At 46.1% G+C, this 18441-nt stretch overlaps 1 protein-coding gene across 1 annotated transcript; it reads right to left on the minus strand.

Annotated features, from left to right (window-relative positions):
- Positions 1–4915: 4915 nt before the first annotated feature.
- On the minus strand, positions 4916–14521 carry NPRL2 (NPR2 like, GATOR1 complex subunit). The gene is made up of 11 exons (XM_061558842.1): positions 14147–14521; positions 11979–12070; positions 11234–11402; positions 10662–10770; positions 9895–10031; positions 8728–8825; positions 8433–8469; positions 8156–8249; positions 7427–7544; positions 7033–7232; positions 4916–6002 (listed from the first exon to the last, which is right to left on the minus strand). Exons 1-11 carry the CDS (start codon positions 14216–14218, stop codon positions 5935–5937), a joined length of 1194 nt encoding a protein of 397 aa, XP_061414826.1. The 5' UTR covers positions 14219–14521; the 3' UTR covers positions 4916–5934.
- Positions 14522–18441: the final 3920 nt, after the last annotated feature.

Below are 18441 nucleotides of genomic sequence, written 5' to 3' on the forward strand. Positions count from 1 at the left end.
CCAGACAACACTGGCATCATGTTGAACACTTCCATATCCTGTAAGTTCTGGATCGTTTGAAATGGTGTCCAACTTTAAGCTCCTCACACGGTTTACCTTAGGTGTAAATCTCCTTGGTCCATTTTCACATGCAAAAAAAATAAACCTTTTCTTTCTATTCCATTATTACTCGTATGCCAAGTTTTACCTTTACCATTTATGAACAAGCTTTGAGAAAATCTTCATGTAATTATCGGCTTTGTTCTGTGCTCGTCTTCAAAGTATACCGAAAGTATTACCGTTTTTCTTTTATATGTAATGTATTAATGTATGAACCGTATCCAGCTACACTGATTTTTCTGATTTAGCCAAAAATAACAGTTCAATAACCAAAGGCAAGTGGAAAAGCATGATTTGGTGTACCACAAGCCTCAGTGTTGTTTAACAATCTGCAGGAGCTAGTTTGAGTTTGTTTCAAAGTGGTAATAATTAGTTTTGATATGTCTACAGGGCGTCTCGGAGCTTGACGTCACACCTCGTCTCAAAACATTTGAAAGTGGACCAATCAATTGTCTTAAGCCTTATACTGACCTCGTTAGTCAATCAGGATTGTCTATAAATTACAAAAAAATTCCACGATGGTAACTTTTCATTATACATTGCCTAATATATGTAAAGCACTCGTGGTTATATATACACACGAGGTTTTGCTACATGTCAATCACTTCTGTTCACAAACTTTTTTTTACCAAAAAGTATTTCTAAGCATCACGTCTCGCCAATCTATTGAAACATTGAATCAATGACGACTGTCGGTATTGAATCTGGTGTTGGATATATTCACCTTCGTCTGCCTCAGTGGGTCGGCAACCAAAATGACAGATTTTTTTGTCACGAAATTCGGCAAAACTCTTATTTCAAGAGCCGGAATGGAATGTGGTGAATACGAGACGGTGGCCCTTGATAAGTAACGTTACGAAGCAGTACTTACAAGAGCCGCATGCGGCTATGTAATATTAATTTAGTAATCGTCTACACGTGTAAATACATTGCCCACGACATGCTCTCAGTACCGCCTTTATAGTTTAGTAGTTGTTTCTTGGGTCAGAGTTTAACTACGTGATAGTTTTTTATTTGCTTCGTTCATTTATTTGGATGGTTAATCTTTCAATGTTTTCAATATTGCGTTTAGCACGCAATTTAGACAATGTGTTAGAATAATTTTACATGTTGCGTGTTCAACCTGAGCGCTAAATCCGTGGTCGGTTTTGAGTAAACATCTCGACAAATGGATACGTTGGTAGTGTAACATTGGGATATATGCAGTGTTTTGCATCGTCTTGAATACGCTAATATGTTATGTTTCGTCTGCAAGCTAGAGACGTGTACTGTCGTATATTTGTTGCTGTTAGAGATGTTATCTCACTTTAATTTAACTCTGTGATATGTCATTAGGTGCTGCTTTAATCACGTGTGTAGCGTAGATGTATGTTTTTCAGCGTGGTCGAATGAAAATAATACAAAATAAACGATTTGGCGGCACGACTAAATCGTGTTTATTTGGGGTCGGTGAGACGCAGGGGATATGAAAGTGCCGTGCTGTAACACCCACCGACAGGATATGCAGTCAGTCTGTTCACCTTACATTTAGTACAGGTGATCATTTGCGTAACAAAAATGATTTGCAATTGCTTTTGTTTAAAGGTGATTGCATTAAGCAATGTCCACTGGAAAATTGCAAATATCGTACTATTTGTGCAGCCTGCACGTCCATAAGTAAATGCTTTAACGTGCCCTACGGTAACATACATCGTTATGAAATACAATTATTATGTTTTGAATGTGTACGTATTGTTGGAATGGCTTAATATATGTAGTGTGGGTTTCACGAGAGTGGAGACGGTCGGTTAGAGGAAACACGTTCATTAACAACTATGTTGTTGGGGGGCTCCTATGGCGCCCCCCAACAACATAGCATGTGGTTGTGCGGGGGCGCCTACGGCGCTCAACCTTGGCCACAATATCGATATAAATCGATGCATAGGTTTATGTGGTTATGGTTGTACTTTATTAATCCCTAGTCTCTGCAATTACGTAAAGGAAACAAGAAATGGTAAAAAAAGTAAAAACAGAGCAATGGAATACAATACATATTCGACATTATTGTAAAGCAAAAAAGTCCATCCCATGTGTTCATTATTTTTTTAATATTTTAGGCAGGAAATAAGTTTTCAAATTTTGACATTTTTCTGGGTTGGGACCCCCAGACACCCTGGAAGATTTGGTCCCCCCCAATGTTGACTCCATGGCGACGACCTTGGGCTACTGTGTCTGGGTGACCTAGGGGAGGCGATTCTGACCTGACCCAGCCAAGGTACAGGTCCCGACCACTGGCCCGCTCGGTCCCAGCCCTTACAAGGACGTCGGGCCCCGATAGTTCCAGGGTCGCACCACTGGCTCACTCAGACCCGGCCCTTACAATGACGGCGGTTCAGGGGAGTCCCAGGGTCCTAGCTAGCTGGTCTTCAACTGGCTGCCTCGACCCGTCCAGAGGTCCGGCTTTTATACAGCTCCGGAGGCGTGCCTGCCCCCGGCCACGCCTCCCTTCTAGAGAGAGTTCCAAGGGGGGTCCCGGGGAGATCCCAGCACACCCCGCAGCCCCCCCTTGCCTTGGAGCTGGGGAATCTAGCGGCCCCTATCCCGGTCCGAGGTATTGCCCCTGGTAGACCCCGTCTGCAACGGCAGGTCAGTAGCGCGACCCATTTAGTATATATATATGGCCCTATTTACAGCGCTACATTTAACTTCAAATGAAATTTATATATCGCTTATATCTGTAATGACTGTGATTGTCACTGTGTAGTGCCGGGCTTACGAAGCCACGGCGGATAATGTGTTAACATTGTGTAGCCGCTTATGGGGCGAAGTACCAGCCCTAGCAGGGCTTGGGTGAGCGCTGGTCAGCGCGGAGGCACCGCGAGCAGTGTGCGGTGCGGGCTCCCAGTGAGGGAGCGAGAGGGAGCGTCAGCCAGCCAGGGTGACGTTGGGGCATGATAACGCTGGTTGACCTGCTGACACGTGACCGGATAATATTGGAGGGGGGCCACCGGTGGACGGGGCCGCTGGGCGGTCACGTGGTCTAAAAGAGCTCTCGGGAGCCTTCGGGAAAGAGCTCGAGAGATCCAGAAGGTGGGCGGGGCGAGGGGTGGAGCCAGCCCAGGGGCATATAACGGGGGCCCAGTGAGGATCTCGGGATTCTTCGTGTTGCTGGTGATGAAGATCCACGTCAGGTAAAAGAAGCCTCTAGCCACGCGGTCCAGGACCCAGCTTGTGGTCCGGGCCGGGATAGCGAATCGTGTCTAGTTCTGCCGTAGCGTAGCTAGATGAGCATTCAACACCCAAGTATAGGTTGTGTTATGTTATGTTGAGTTATTGAATAGTGTTGCTCCCAAGACAACGTCTGCGACTCAGTTGGACTCACTACATATCTATGGAATAGAATGACGCATTTCCCCCTTGCAGAGCACATCGAACTCGCCCTCAGGCCATTCTGGCTTCACCACCTCGCGGTGACTGCAGTTGCTGTAACATCCACCACCACAGCGACACGAAGACGCGTTTAATATTCATTGAGAAATATCCAGTGAACTTGAGGCTGTCGTAAAGATGCGCAGACGCAAGAGGGCAGCTGTGTTAATGTGGGAGACTGCGGGCGCCCATATGACAAAGTTATATCAATGATTATGATTTCATCTGATTTAAAAACTCATGTAGTTCTGTGTTGTCGGTGGGAAATGTTATAGATTCACCTTTTGATTGCTCTTGCTGTTGGTAAGTTGTTTACTTGTAACTCTTGACTTAAAGCTTTCGTGACAGCAGGAATTCATATTCTTTGGGTCTTTGGGTAAAGCCACGTAGATAGAAAAAATTATAACATGTTATTATTTTTATATTTGGCTTTACCAAAAGACCCCCAAAAAATAGTTTACTTGTGTTCTATTCATTTTAAATTAAAATTTGTTTTCCAATCAAAAGGTCAGATAGTTGTAAAGGGTTGTTATTACTACCGCGGAGGTGAATTAACCGTAAATAAATGCGCCGGCCCCTTTCACTGGAAGGATCCCGTGAATTCGTGCACAACAATAGACCATTGGGCATTTTGGCGTCACGGTCCAAATTTGCCACGAAAAATAACTCAAATTACGTGCTTGGAATTGAAATTAACAATATCCCCCCCCCCCCCCCCATCTTACTACGAAAACTTGGCAAGACCCTCCTGAATTTGAGTCATGAGACAAGGGCTTTCCTGGGTACACCAGTGCAATAAATAAATTCGGCGTTTCGCATTTGCGGTAAAATGAACGTATGAATCACGATTGCTTTTTGTTTGTTGTCCTTCACCCACTCCGATTTGCAGTTGGTACTAATGAAGTTCAACAGTACAATCATTACTGGTTACCACACATTAAGTAAAATCGATTTTCTGCACGTAGAATGTACAGTATTGCAAATTCATGCGTTTCAACTCGGAAGCAAAGAGAGCTGCTGTTGAAACCATGGGGCAAGTTTCTTAAATAGCGTGTGGTAGGATAAAGTGTGGACACGTCCACCTCTTCCAAGACAGTCTGGTTAGTGTGAAAGAGTGAACCAAATACATTCTCTGGAGTTCCTTTCAGTGGAGGCCCCTTTCACCAGCAGTGGCGTTAGCAATTGTAGCAATTGCAGGGCAGCCACCGTTCCCTTTCAACTGCAAAGCGAGGGAAAATGTACCACTGATTGGCACGTGGTGAAAAGTCGCCACGTGCCAATCAGTGCATTCACGACTACAGTTCCGCTAGAAACGAACCAGTTCCTGGCTTTTGGAACCTGTCCAGTAATTTATTTGTAAAAACAATCATTGCTTTTTTTATATTAGTATTGAAAAAGCAAATATAAACATGTGTATGAGGTCTTTATTATTAAAGATTGCAAATATGTCCAACACATTGTGAAAGCCAATCGTCTTACATTTCAGTTAAACCTTCACATTTACAAGTCAACAACGAATCATGCGTCTCCAACCAGCGGCAGGATGAAATAATACTAACTGCACTTAAAATATAAATAATAGGAATACATGTCATATGTTATGGCCAGTGCTGAGTGAAATCTGAACTGTTCTTGAGTATTTTCAAACTTAACCAACCCCGCATTGTCCAACATGGTGAACTATGATCAGACTAAATATTGATGTGCTTCATGATCAACACAGGTGAAGAACAAACACATGCTTTCGGCAACTTAATAGCCAGATTGGTTCCAAGCAGCATATGTGCTTTCAAAGGTTACGTAGAAATGATCACAATATTGGCATCAGAAACAAGATAGTGATATAATCAAGCGCAATATCATAAACACAAACTGAACTCTAAACACCGTGGTCAAAGTGAGTTCACGTCAATGGAAACTGCTGAATTCTGGAAATTTAATCAATAAAGAACATTGATCTGGCAATTTGAGTCTGTTGGGGCAGAAATATTCTATAGCATGTCACTCAACCAAATAAGGTTCTGCATATTGTTTCCAAAACCTGCGGAATACAGCATTCGTAACGTAACTAAAATAAGCCCAATATGTACATTTATATTCTAAGCTGCCCAAAGAGACTGGACAGATGTCTTTAAAAAGACAGGTTCTTCCGATGTAACTTCCTTTATTTAGCCACACGTAAAGCCCAACAATTTCTCCGAGACCCGAACCAGTGTCATGTAAAATATTTTTACATTTTAAAGACTTTGTCATACTTAAACAAAAACCCACAATTATCTTTATTATACATACCTTGTATTACGTATGAAAAGGAAACATTAACATTATCCAATAATAAATAATGTGCAACTCTAATATTAAATTAACAGTCATCAAAACAATTGTTAACAGGATAAGTACATGACCACCTTGGTTGTTGGTGTGCTGTTATTTCCAACACACCAGTATATTCGGGTCACTGTCGATGATGTCTTCCAATTCCCGGTAGCTTAAACCTGCACTCGCACACAACGGAGATGATTCACTTGAACACAAGTTCGGTGGGAATGCAAACGAAATGTTTATAGTATTGGGAGCTCGAAGAAGCTGTGTTGAACTACTTACTTTAAAAAATGTTTAACTCTGTAATGATCCTATCTTTCTGTTACAAAAATATATAATTATTTTATGACTGCTATTGCAGGGGCCTGAGACTTCTTGGAAGTTTGGTTAAGGTTCACATGCTGATGTTGCTTTTCGTATGTTTTTTTTATTGCTCAACATTCCCTTGACTTCATTAAGAGAAGAGAAAACCTTCAACATGATGTGCTTTGGGCATTTTATCAAAATGTGCGCTTAGTCCATTGACTTTCAAGCGGCAGAAAGAGTGTTAAGATAACTTTATTTTAAACGGCTGCAAAAAATTCAGCTAATGTGTTCCATAACATTGACGTAGGGAAAATAAACGGAACGGCATGTGAGCAATTGTTTGCATGGAGAGACATGCAGAATGTGAATGGGAGGCCGTGTATACGTGTAATGGTATTTGGATAAGTGCAATTTCTAAATTCAAGAGAACAATTACCATGTAAATGGAAGCAACACAGGGATAGTAATAAGCCGTTCACCCTATATGCTTTGCGCTTACAGGTCGAAGTGGGAATGAGGTCACAGCTGAGAAGCTTGCAAAATGACTCATACCACCAGTCGTATTAGGCCAATACGTTGTTTGTTTTCACTCGTATACAACCTTATTTTGTATTTACACACGTTATGATTAATTTTGTATTGCATCTTCAAGCACAAACCATGTTTATTATTCATGCTCCCCTGACGCACAATAATGTGGATTATGGATATGTATTCGTCCTTTCGGCAGAATTTAAAACCGTTAAAAGTTTCCAGTCATTTTTGCCAATATTTCTGATACCATAATCATCACATATTTACAAGATGCGAATTAAGGCGTATCATTTGCCTGTTAGTAATGCATGCATGTGAATTTGCACAGCAGTCTCATTGTGTGTGACGGTGTAAGTGTGACACCTTTGTGGCAACTGATGTGGTCCTGGCTGTGACAGCCGGAGAACCAGCGCGAGGATCGGACCCTCCCTTCGCCCGTCCTCCCCTCGTTCCCCTTCCCCTCCCTCCCCTCGTCCCCTCCTCTTCCCTCCCCCGTGAGCTTCAGCGGGAAGCGGTGCAATCGGCGGATCATGCCCCGCATCACTCCAAACTGCACCAGCTTCCTGCATGCAGTCACGCACGACGCACGGATTATACACGTGCTTTTGTACAAGCGTCTGTAAACACCGTCATACACAGGCCTATTTGACCATACTTCCCCATGCTGGTCAGTGCGGTTTGGTGAAGGCGAGGTCAATAGACGTGGGAGCATAAAAAAATTAACTAAAAGCACCTGGGGGCCCCTGGGGTCTCTCACCTCTCGTCCACGTGCTGCATGAGTGGGGAGTGGCGCTGGCAGAGATCGCGTACCGTAGTCCCAGGACTCAGGCCCGAGTAGAGAAGGAATGCCTCCCGCAGGGACACGCGCTTGTGACCTGTGTGCAGCCCAGCCCCCACAAACACAACAGATACGAGCACAATATACACATTCATATACACCAGCACACAAAGACACAGGATACCATGAATGAAAACTACCCCAATATTGAGGCTAAACAAAAGCTACTTGGGAATTTAGTATTTTTGTAAAAATATTGTACTTAAAAACTGATACAGATTCTCCTGCCTGAGTTCTTGTTGAGGTATTTTACCAAATCTTACTTGTATCTGTGAAATCTTTATGCCACAAAATCTGCATATACCAATGGAATATTTGCAGACTACTCATGTCTTTTTTTAATCTGACAGAAGTAAAAATATAGGAGTGCCAACACGCAAACTGCAAATATTCTATTCTTGGAATATGCAGATTTTTGTGACACTAGTCATTACTAAGTGGTGGCATGTATGTAGAACTTATTTCGTGCTTGATGCATGCTAAGTGCACCAAGACAACATGGAATGGCAAAGGTTCAGCGGCAGGGCACAGGAAATATCCAAGCGTTACGTCTTAGCAGATGCACAATTGAAACACGGGTACATGAGGCTACACAGTGACGCACGCGTGTACACACAACGCTGTTGCCCACACGGACACAAAGCGCACCTGGCTTGGTGATGTAGGCGAGACACTCCTCCTGTAAAGCTTTGTCGTCGGTCAGCTGCTGCAGCCCAGGCGTTGGGCAGTACACATTGGAATACTATGCACATGCACACGCACAAACACACAAGCATCTCACTTGCCTTGCAATTTTTTTCCACAAATTATAAATAATCTCCGCATGGATTGCCATATACATAAAAAAAAATCCATAGATACATGCCTAACAAGTATTTTGTTTGGAATCAGATAAGGTGTTCAGTAGTGGTGCAGTAAACCTTACCTGGAATATAGGGACAATGGTGACTACATCATAGTACCTGTAAGACAGTTGTAAATAATTTAGTACTGAATGCACTACCCACAGTATCAGAGACAGGGTTAATTATTACAAACAGAAGCACATTTGGGAGAACACATTATACGATTCATTGGTGCGAACATAGTTATTGTATCAGTGCAGATATATTTAATTTTTGCGAAGGGACAAACTTTTCACGGTATTCTCGCTCAGGGATCGGAGTGATGTTCTTCTCAGGGTTTACTGGTGGTGAGGAGCACAGGCTCGGGGCACTCACAGCAGGTTTTGTACGGCAATGCGTACGAGGTTGAGCTCCACATCAGCCTCGTCGGCGATCCTTCGCACATGCCGGTACCCGTCCATATACGGCACGATCTGCGCGGCAGCAAGGCGCACAGTAAACAACAGACATAGCCACGCCTGTGTCCACAGAGCACACACACCCCACGACAGCATCCTTTACGTTCACCATGTGCAGGATTTCATTACGTACGCATGGCAGCATGCGTGCTTGGCTGCTACGAGCAAAGTGTGGCTTCACCATTTGTAATGAGAGTAAAATCTCCCCCGATGTGGAAGGTAAGCAGAGGGGTGCCTCACCTGCTGGCTACAATTAAGGATAGCCCACAGTGCGACTGCGTTCACCAATCTCAAACCATGGACCAGTTGAAACAATGGGTAAAGATGCTCAAATCTCCACTCCTCTGTCCCCATCGGAGCAGTCAGTCTATCAGCAGGTCACGTACCGTAGGGTAGCGTCGGTACACCAACTACTTCCAAGTAGAGCCCCTTCTGCCAGCAGTGGTGCGGGAGAGCAAATTAGCAATTGCGGGGTTGCGCCTTTACCATTTAACTGAGACACGAGGGCCAATGTACTACGTGGTTTGTACATTCGCCTGCGTTAATCTGCATTTATTACTAAAATTATACTGGATAACAATTACTGGTTCCTGACTTTGCAACCGGTGATCGATTCTGAAATGGTTTCCAATTTACCGGTTATAGTTTAAGAAACCTATCCTGAAGCCATCCAATGTTTCATCAACCATGACATGAATATAGAAACGCTGTTTATCAATTCCTTGCCCCACGAAAGAAGAGGAGCTTGCTGGCTTGAGGTCTTACTGGCTGCACACTGCTGGGTAGTGTGCATATGTTGTATGTATGTAGAACTTATTTTGCACCGTACGTAGCCGACCCTGTTAATCGGAGGTGCGGGGGAAGGACAACAAACTAAACACAAAAAGCAGTTCTAAAAAAATGTGTTTTCAATCTAGATGATGATTTACAAGTGCATAGCTCCTGTGGGCTTCCTAAAATAAGGAAGAGTGTTCCAGACGGCTGCAGAAGCACATCCGAAAGCACGCAATGCAGTGACCATCTTTGTTCGATGGCGAGGTCTCACTGACTGAACGCTGCATCGTGGACAAGGTGATGCCCTCACCTGCTGGGTGGTGAGGTCCCACTGGCTGAAGTCGCGGGCATCGCGGGGCTCTGTGAACACGGGGACGTCGTACTCCTGCACCACGGCCGGGGCACGTCGCTGTGGGACCACCTTCACGTGGATCGTGTTGGACTCGTCTGCACAGCGCTCGAGCAATGGCCAAGACGATTCCCAATGTGCATACGTACATGTACAGCCCTTCAGCCCATCCACGGCTGTATTAGGGCCTCCCCCATGCCATATGGGTCATGGGGATTAATTTTTCATACTTCAGTGCGCTGTTCGGTGTGGGTTAGTGAGACATGGAGCATAACAATGTATAATGCTGCATAGCTGTCTGCTGCCCAGTGTGGTCCCAAAGCCTATAATGCATACGTGTTGGTCGTCCATCAGACATAACATGTAAACAAGGACAAATTTACTCCAGCACTGGACTAACATAGGTCCAAAGTAATGCAAGATAGATATTTGTTTTTTCCTGCAGTAAGATCAATCGGAAACAATCATATAACTCGGAAACACCCAGCACGTAGGCAGGTACCGAAAAGTCGTACGATGACCTCGACCAGGGGTCGGCAACCTGTAGCGTGGCTCTTTAAGGACTGCCGCTTCATGACGTTATTTATTAGGGGCCACCGCCGCGTATTCACCGTGTATTATGACTGTTAAAATATGTATTTTTAAACCGAATTCGAAAAAAATGTCTCTTCTTGTTATTTCGGTTGCCGACCCCTGACCTAGAGAAACTCGCAGACCGTGCCGCTCACCGACAGGAATGGAGCATCTCCCGGACGAATTGAGCTCCGACAACAGCTCGGCCATGATGCGTGGCAGCCTCTGCTTACTCTCTTCGTTGGAGATGAATCCATTCTCCTGCTGTACTCGGAGAGCGAGAGGGACACTTTGTTAGAGAGAGGTGACCTAAAGAGGGTGGCAGGTGAAAAACAGATTGGGGTCAGAGGAGGAAGACATGGCGCACAGAACAATAGGAGACATTACCCTTGGCGAGAGTTTACGTTGATATATTGAGTTCTGTAATTAAAGTGTGAGAAAGGTAATGGCCAAAAGAGTTAAATAAATTAAGTGTCCAATTGTAAAATCACAAGTTCCAATTCTGGCCATCGTTAGCTCAGTCTTATCAGATCTCAGAGGTGGGTAAAATTAATACCTCCAAGTCAGCATCACTTTGATGGGACTCAACAATGGTTGTATTAATGATTCATTGGTCACCACTGCAGAAGCATGGCTTGTTCAACAATTACACCAAGCAACAAAGACTGATGGAAGTAGGTTTTAAGGTTGCAGAGTTCTGCTTAAGGTGTAAGAAAAAGGCAGGTACCTCCAATGTCTTGAGGTAGGTGGAGAGCTTCTTAACGATAGGCTCCAGAGAACAGGTCTTGGCAGCCGCATCGCACACCAAGGCCATGTTAAAGAGCAGCGCGTTGCGGGAATACTTCTTGTTCTCGATGCACACCGGGCAGCCAATCACCTTCTTTCCAAGAGCCGTCCTGCAGGCAAAAAGAAACGCCCGAAAACCTGAGTTGTCATCATTTATGTCATCACCTAGTAGTCACAGAAATAGGTCAGAATAGGCACAAAAGCGAAATAGGACAATGGTCGTGCCCAATATCATCTCAGTGTCAGGGTCTTCCTAGTCAGAAAATGTCTGTTATTTGTGGAATCAAGTAACAACGGACCACTGTCTTAGCAATAACCTTTTTTATATCAGGTTCTACTCAAGAGCAGATGCTTTATAACCACTGGCTTAGATATTCAGCATGTTGCCAATAAACCTCCCCCAATGATGAATACGTGTTCCTTAAGCACTGTAAATATTAAATTAATTAATGGTTACATTTCTGAAGCTGAACAATGTTTAAAATCATTATTAAAATGTAACACTTAATAATGTTATACTTTTGCCACTGTTCTAGTGATGTATCAAACATTCAAATGGCAAATTATCTATCACTGGTAAGACTAATGTACTCCATATTTCCCTTAAGGTTCTCTGCTGCACGAATGAGAAACGAATTAATGAACAATAGAACTTACAACAAATGAAAACATGTGTTTTGTCTTACACTGTAATAAGTTTATTTTGTAGTTCAGGTTTGGTGATGATGTAAACTTGAATGGTATCAAAGAACTCCTTTGAGATGTAATCCTCTGGAACCTGCAGGTCAAAACGCACGATGGATGATGCATCAGCACTCATGCGCTGTAAATCCAAACGGAACATACGAACACACCACAAACACCGCACAGATGCAATCATTTCCCACAAAGGCTTTCACAAAAGCAGGTAGGAAGGCATTGATAATGGCAACAGCCACCTTCATTCCCTCTCTATCCAATCTCTTCCTCTAATCATTTTAAAACTCTCAAGTTTTCTTTGGAACCACTCTCTTTAAATACTGAAATCCGAGCGTCATGTGTAGAATAATCAGATTACTGTCCACGGCTACATTGCATGGACAACTTTATTTGTAATTTAATGTCACACTAATGTAATTTCATTTGAATTCAGGAATTAATGCTTTAGTTGGTGCTGGATAATCACAAATATTAATTTAGATTCATACAGCGTCTAAATACCGCACAAATCTGTTCCAACAAGCAAACCAAATCCACATACCACTGATACAATTACTTCCCAAATTTCACGCTTAACGAAACACTGCCCAAGTGGACATAATAAAAAGGAAAGGAACTTGTGAAAAATAAATCGGCAGATCTAGTTATTCAAATATTATTCACATTATCAACTTCGTTAAATTATAACTGTACAGCATTTTAACCTCACGTGTTTAATCTGTCATGTATCTGTTTACACGTGTAAATCTTCAACGCAGACAAATTGTATTATGATCGCAAACGATTAACAGCGTTAATCAGTGCTGTAAATGTTCGCACTTTTGATTGATGGGGGATATTAGAGTGAATAGTTCGTGTTGTTTATAACAGAAGAGCCGAGCACTGCCTCGGCCCTCTTGTGCACGAATGCCTTCAAGGGGTAGCTCTTCAAATGAACACTTGTGTCTACAATCCATGTTGTGCAAACAGAAACTCCTCTAACATTCTACAAACAAGCAAAGAAAGCGGCGCTTCCCACATCTGCGGTTATTACAAGACACCACTAAAGCCCCCATTGGTGTATTCAAGTTAAACATACTTAGTATGAAAAGCTAATAGGTTTTACCCTTTATGGCAATAAATCAGATGTTCTCAGATGTTCAAACACCAACTAGAAACCTTTTGCAAGGAACCTATTTTACTGCCAGAAAAAGTGAAAACCTACCCTTGTTTTTTATACTTTGATACTGGCAACAACAAAAATAAAGTCCCATTTAGTAAATACTGTTAGGGGCCGTCCATAAAAGCTCTACCCCCCCCCCCCCCAAATAAAACATGCTTCAAATCGTGTGGGGGAGGGTGTGGGGGGGTGTGGGGGGTGTGGGGGGTGTGGAGGGTGTGTGGAGGGTGTGGGGGGGGGTGTGGGAGGGTGTGGGGGGGGTGTGGGGGGGTGTGGGGGGAGTGGGGGGGTGTGGAGGGATGTGGGGGGGGTGTGAGGGTGTGGGGGGGGGTGTGAGGGTGGGGGGGGTGTGGAGGGTGTGGGGGGGGTGTGGGAGGGTGTGGGGGGGTGTGGGGGGTGTGGGGGGGTGTGGGGGGGTGTGGAGGGTGTGGGGGGGTGTGTGAAGGGTGTGGGGGGGTGTGGAAGGGTGTGGGGGGGGGTGTGGTGGGTGTGGGGGGTGTGGGGGGTGTGGAGGGTGTGGTGGGTGTGGAGGGTGTGGGGGGGTGTGGGGGGGGTGTGGGGGGGTGTGGGGGGGTGTGGAGGGTGTGGGGGGGTGTGGGGGGTGTGGGGGGGGGTGTGGGTGGTGTGGGGGGGGTGGGGGGGGTGTGGGGGGGTGTGTGGGGGGTGTTGGGGGGGTGTGGAGGGTGTGGGGGGGGTGTGGAGGGTGTGGGGGGGTGTGGGAGGGTGTGGGGAGGGTGTGGGGGGGTGTGGGGGTGTGTGGGGGGGGTGTGGGGGGGTGTGGAGGGTGTGGGGGGTTGTGGGGAGGGTGTGGGAGGGTGTGGGGGGGTGTGGGGGGGGTGTGTGGGGGGGGTGTGGGGGGTGTGGAGGGTGTGGGGGGGGGTGTGGAGGGTGTGGGGGGGTGTGGGGAGGGTGTGGGAGGGTGTGGGGGGGTGCGGGGGGGGGGGTGCGGGGGGGGGGGTGAAGAGGCCGAGACGGGGGCCCGAGCGAGGCCCGTGCCTGGAAGGTGATCTTGGGCCCTGCCGTGGGGTGGAACTCGCTGAAGAGGATGCACTCGATGCTTCGCTCCATCGCCTCCACCACCCCCGCCCCCCGGGGGGATTCACTCAGCCGAAATCTCTTTCACTCCCCTTAGCACAGACACTGGCCTCTCGCTCACCTCATCGCGTCCTCGCTCACCCCTCTTTACTCTCACCCACCGTCTCACACTCTCACCCTGCCGCTTACTCAACGTCTCTCTCTTACCCTCACTCGCCTCCCACTTTCACCCTCTCTCTTACTCACCCACACACTCACCCTCTCTTTTACTCTCTCACTCTCTCACTCTTTAGCACGCTCACTCACTCTCTCACCCTCTCTCACTCACCCCCTTGCCCACGGGAGCCGGGGCCCTGCAATCTGAATTCGCTGTTGTCTGCGTGCCCGGGCACGTGAATCCTTCCCTGTCCGGGCCCTGGAACCGGAATTTCTTTTCTGAGCCCTGCAACGTGAATCGCGCGTTTCCGGGGCCCAGGAACGTGAATGCCTCGTTGTGTTGCGTGGCCCTTGAACATGAACATCTCTCGGGGCCCAGGAACGTGAATGCCTCGTTGTGTTGCGTGGCCCCTGAACATGAATCTCTCTCGGAGCCCAGGAACGTGAATGCCCCGTTGTGTTGCGTGGCCCCTGAACATGAACATCTCTCGGGGCCCAGGAACGTGAATGCCCCGTTGTGTTGCGTGGCCCCTGAACATGAACATCTCTCGGGGCCCAGGAACGTGAATGCCCCGTTGTGTTGCGTGGCCCCTGAACATGAACATCTCTCGGGGCCCAGGAACGTGAATGCCTCGTTGTGTTGCGTGGCCCCTGAACATGAATCTCTCTCGGAGCCCAGGAACGTGAATGCCTCGTTGTGTTGCGTGGCCCCTGAACATGAACATCTCTCGGGGCCCAGGAACGTGAATGCCTCGTTGTGTTGCGTGGCCCCTGAACATGAATCTCTCTCGGAGCCCAGGAACGTGAATGCCCCGTTGTGTTGCGTGGCCCCTGAACATGAATCTCTCTCGGGGCCCAGGAACGTGAATGCCTCGTTGTGTTGCGTGGCCCCTGAACATGAATATCTCTCGGAGCCCAGGAACGTGAATGCCCCGTTGTGTTGCGTGGCCCCTGAACATGAATATCTCTCGGGGCCCAGGAACGTGAATGCCCCGTTGTGTTGCGTGGCCCCTGAACATGAATCTCTCTCGGGGCCCAGGAACGTGAATGCCCCGTTGTGTTGCGTGGCCCCTGAACATGAATATCTCTCGGGGCCCAGGAACGTGAATGCCCCGTTGTGTTGCGTGGCCCCTGAACATGAATATCTCTCGGGGCCCAGGAACGTGAATGCCCCGTTGTGTTGCGTGGCCCCTGAACATGAATATCTCTCGGAGCCCAGGAACGTGAATGCCTCGTTGTGTTGCGTGGCCCTTGAACATGAATCTCTCTCGGGGCCCAGGAACGTGAATGCCCCGTTGTGTTGCGTGGCCCCTGAACATGAATCTCGGAGCCCAGGAACGTGAATGCCCCGTTGTGTTGCGTGGCCCCTGAACATAAATATCTCTCGGGGCCCAGGAACGTGAATGCCCCGTTGTGTTGCGTGGCCCCTGAACATGAATCTCTCTCGGGGCCCAGGAACGTGAATGCCCCGTTGTGTTGCGTGGCCCCTGAACATGAATCTCTCTCGGGGCCCAGGAACGTGAATGCCCCGTTGTGTTGCGTGGCCCTTGAACATGAACATCTCTCGGGGCCCAGGAACGTGAATGCCCCGTTGTGTTGCGTGGCCCCTGAACATGAATATCTCTCGGAGCCCAGGAACGTTAATGCCTCGTTGTGTTGCGTGGCCCCTGAACATGAATCTCTCTCGGAGCCCAGGAACGTGAATGCCCCGTTGTGTTGCGTGGCATTGTCATTCCCACTCGAAGAACTCGACCACATCGGCGCTGTCCAATCCGTATTAGTGCACCGACTACCTCCAGCAGCATCACCACTTGAATGTTGTTTCTCCTTTTGTCCAATGCAGTTACCTGCATTACTTTAGAAATAGGCCGGATGCAATTGTTCAGTGCGAAAGGGACCAGTCACATTCTCCCAGCAAGTCTCAACCCGGAGTGACCAGATCTGGAAGACGCTACTTAATGATGATTTTAATACAAGGGCACACCTCGATTTAAAGCTTTCGTGACTGCAGGGATTCATCTTCTTGGTTCTTTCGGTAAAGTCACGTAGAAGGGAAGTAATAAAATAATAAAAATAAAACAATAAAATAATTCTCACGACGTTTCGGCCACAACGCAAGCAGCCGTCCTCAGGTGAAAACCAGGTCTGTCGAGGCGACAACGTCTGAATGAAACAGCACACGAGCTTGGAGCATATATATAAGCTAGGTTGGAAGGGGGGGAAAGAGCGCCTTGACAAAAGAATATGCATATTCTTTTGCATATTCTTTTGTCAAGGTGCATATCAAGATATGCATATTCTTTTGTCAAGGCGCTCTTTTCCCCCCTTCCAACCCAGCTTATATATATGCTCCAAGCTCGTGTGCTGTTTCATTCAGACGTTGTCGCCTCGACAGACCTGGTTTTCACCTGAGGACGGCTGCTTGCGTTGTGGCCGAAACGTCGTGAGAATTATTTTATTTTTATTATTGTATTACTTCCCTTCTACGTGACTTTACCGAAAGAACCAAGAAGGGCACATCTCTTTCGGTAGTGTCAGATTAATGTGTAAATAACAGGAATGTAGTTCTACATCTATTGCTGGAAACGTTTGTCGTGATAATGCTCATTATAGAATGCAAAAGTCACGAATAGCAAAATCATAATTAAAAAATTGTTGTGGAAAACTGTACCCCTGATATATACATTACTTTAATCATGATGTTGCTACTGGCAACTTTTACATTCTATAATGAGCACTTACCACGACCTTGGTATGGAAGTTGTTTGGCTTGAATGTCATCACATTCATCTCCACATGGGTCATGTTCACTGTCAGTTTTATCCATGAGCATCGGACAGAACATTTGGTCACGTAGATAGGTTCAAAAATTTTTTTTTTAAATAAACAAAACACCACGACGTTTCGATCGCAACACAAGCGACCGTTTTCAGGCAGAAAAAGGGGGGAAAACTCCCAAAGGCAACCTGTTTTTAAAGGTTTAATATGGGCATAGCCCAAGTGTCAGAACGAAGTGGGCGGGGTACAGGTGCCCTGGGGTCAGCACACCGCCCTTGCAGTGCGCCCAACAAAGTGGGTTATGTTAATGTGGGAAATTAACAACTTTTTGTACTTGTAGTATGCCCAACTTCAAGCGGAGATGGTTATGTTAATGTGAAATCGGAGAATAAAGAGAAATGTAGGCGCATGAGCCCTGGAGAAATTAACAACTTTTGGTGTGCCCAATGCTGGGGCGACACAGTGAAAACTGGAATTGTTTGTCCCATATTTAGTCAAATAAAACTAACATCGGAAGGTGACAAGATGGAAACATCACAGCCAGTTATCTCTGGTTGTAGCCAATGTTTCGTGGGAAATATTGAGACAAATTCCATCAAGGCATCCACTCTATGCCCATCCTTGTGGAAGAGGTACGTAGATGACACGTTCGTTATCTGGCCACATGGCCGACCAGCTCTGAACCAATTCAACCACATCAATTCCATACACCCAGCCATCACATTCACCATGGAGGTGGAAAAGGATGGCAAGCTACTATGTTCTAATCGAAAAGAGACCAGATGGCTCAATGGGCTACTCTGTCTACAGGAAAGCAACCCATACCGATGCCTACCTAAAACCTGATTCCCACCACCATCCATCCCAGAAGAATTCCCTAATCAAAACTCGACGCCATATAACTCGATGTATCTCCGACCATCATCACCTAGCCAGTGAACTGAAACACGTGCACCAAGCTCTCAAGACGAATGGATATTCTGACTACACTATCCGTAAACCTATCACCCCAACAGTTGGGAAAGAACCATCTGAGGACCAAATCAAAACCATAACCTTGTCATACATAGCAGGGGTCACCAAAAAGATTTCGAAAATCATGAGAAAACACAAGATCCAGGTTCGATTTAACAATCCATAAAATTCGTGATCTGATCCCATCTGTCACGAAAGCTTTAAGTCAAGAAATTGCCACTACTTTGCCCAGTTTTTTTCTCCCAAACTCTTGCAATTAGTCTTCTTAATTGATACGGATTTAAAGTGAACTTAATAAAAGGGACAGGAAAAAATGTCATCAGCCTTTTTCATTTGTGAAGGTATAA

This window comes from Lethenteron reissneri, chromosome 25 (assembly GCF_015708825.2).
Source record: "Lethenteron reissneri isolate LAM-NWPU_2019-01 chromosome 25, ASM1570882v1, whole genome shotgun sequence".
NCBI classification, from domain to species: domain Eukaryota; kingdom Metazoa; phylum Chordata; class Hyperoartia; order Petromyzontiformes; family Petromyzontidae; genus Lethenteron; species Lethenteron reissneri.